The sequence below is a fragment of the Lolium rigidum genome, chromosome 3 (genome assembly GCF_022539505.1).
Source record: "Lolium rigidum isolate FL_2022 chromosome 3, APGP_CSIRO_Lrig_0.1, whole genome shotgun sequence".
In the NCBI taxonomy this organism is placed as follows: domain Eukaryota; kingdom Viridiplantae; phylum Streptophyta; class Magnoliopsida; order Poales; family Poaceae; genus Lolium; species Lolium rigidum.
Genome location: NC_061510.1, coordinates 129,462,782 through 129,464,750, shown reverse-complemented (window position 1 = coordinate 129,464,750; position 1,969 = coordinate 129,462,782). Strand labels below are relative to the sequence as shown.

At 49.3% G+C, this 1,969-nt stretch overlaps 1 protein-coding gene across 1 annotated transcript; it reads right to left on the bottom strand.

Annotated features, from left to right (window-relative positions):
* Positions 1 to 1,265: 1,265 nt before the first annotated feature.
* On the bottom strand, positions 1,266 to 1,674 carry LOC124695524. Its single transcript, XM_047228360.1, has 2 exons — positions 1,413 to 1,674; positions 1,266 to 1,339 (listed from the first exon to the last, which is right to left on the bottom strand). The coding sequence occupies exons 1-2, from the start codon at positions 1,672 to 1,674 to the stop codon at positions 1,266 to 1,268; spliced, it is 336 nt and encodes a 111-aa protein (XP_047084316.1).
* Between the last annotated feature and the right edge of the window lie 295 nt (positions 1,675 to 1,969).

The following is a 1,969-nucleotide window of genomic DNA, read 5'->3' as shown; positions in this document are numbered from 1 at the left end:
CTAATGCAACTGTTAGCCTATGTGGCCAGCATTTTACCGAAACCTCCCACACCCATATCGACACTTCGGGTTCTTTTTAATTACCCTCATTGCGTCAGCTTGGTTCAGGTTGACAACACTCATCTTACTGGGTTGAGCTTCTTTTGGACTATCGATTGGTCACTAGACATCAGTGCTATATATAGCCATTTGCATATTGCATCAGTTACTGTGATATAACATAATGTGATAAGGTGGTTGTTGCACTTGTCAAACTGAACATTAGCAAACAAGCTGGTGTTTTGCTAAAAAAAAAAGTCTCGGCTCATCATTTATTTGTCCGCATTAGTGGATTAATTTGAAGAACAAGGCAACCAAATACACAAATTTTTGTTCAACGGATTTGCGAGGAACCAATCGCGCCCTTAGTTTCTACATTTTTTTGTCAACTAAGAGAGTTAATTTTTTGTACCAGGTGCATTTATAACTTAGTTTTAATAGCTAGTTGTAGCAGCACGACAGATGGAACAATGAACAAATTAAACAGAGCGAACGATGATTGCGAGTTGCTAAACTAAAATATACAAGAAATGGTTAAGAGACTGTGCAGTACGACTACACAACTCAGTTAAAACAAGACCGGCCGAAGGGAGTTTGATCCGCAACCCACCGACGTAGAGCTTGTGGAAAGATATGTTCGCCCCTCAGTCGCTTCAGCCAGCTGCGTGCACTCGGCGGAGGTCTACGCCAGTCATCCAGCTTTGTTCCTCGGTCGACATATACGCTAGTCATCAGGATGATCTCGCCTCGACGTACTTTCTGCTCAAGTGCTCAACTCATGGGAGGGGAGTGAAAGGCACGACATGCCTGAGTCCTGACCTGCTGGCCTTAGTGTGTTCGGTTCGGGGGAGTTAGAGTTATGGAATGGGAGTTTGAGTTGTGTGAGAGTAAAAATCTTTCGATTTGGTACGTGAGTTGAGGCGGAAAGATGATATGAAATTAAAGAGGTCTATTACCGCTAATCTATTCTCAGTGGAGGCTCATCGAGTGAACCTAGCTCTCCTGCCTCCTCCGCAATGTCTTACCGGTCTCTGCCTATCTTTCGTATGAGTTACTCAACGCGCCGTCGCTGGTCCAGTTCGTCGCCGCTTCCAGTACCTTCAGTTAAACTGGACCATATCTGTATCTGAAACTGAAGTGCTAAGCATGTATTAACACTCTTAACTCCTGAGGTTCAGCGAGAGGGAGCACCGTGGAGGCGGCTGTGCGAGATACATATAATGAATTCAGAATCTTCTGGCGCATATGAAGAAGTTGTGAGACCCCAGATCCAACACCTTCTCGTCAGGGTTCAGCGCTGCACAAGAAACGAAGAATCTATCATCAGCGATGAGCAACAGTGAACAGCTTCAGAAATCAAACGAGGTTTTCTTAGAGGGAATACTTGGAGAGAAGCAACTCGAACCATGCGGCGGCGTCGATGTCGTTGGCGTCGGCGGTGAGCGGCGGCCTGCGTCCCTCGGCGATGTAGGTGGCTAAGGCGACGAGCGCGCGGTCCGCCACGGCGGGATCGGCGCCCAGCACGACGTGCACCGCGCACAGGCTCCGCTCCACCATCACGTTCTCTAGCAGCCTCGTGAGCCGTGGCGCCGATCTCTCCGTCAGAACCGCCACCGGGTTGCCCAGAAGCGCCATCGCAAGCGATGGGGGTCGCGCAGGTGGATGAGGAACCAGATCGCGCGGGGGTGGGAAGAGCAGAGGCGGCTAGGGTTGGACGTCAGGGCTACAAGAGCCGTGTCGACGTGCTCTTGCTGCTGGTCGACGTTTGCCGACGGAGACCAGCACATAGCAGAGCAGGTATGCGAGCTCTACATAATTTCAATTCCCCATAGTAATTCCCATCCGGTACCAAACATGGGAATGGCACTAATCATCGACTTCCTAAGCCAAATCCCCCAACTAACTCCCCTCTCTAAATTCTCACTCCCAT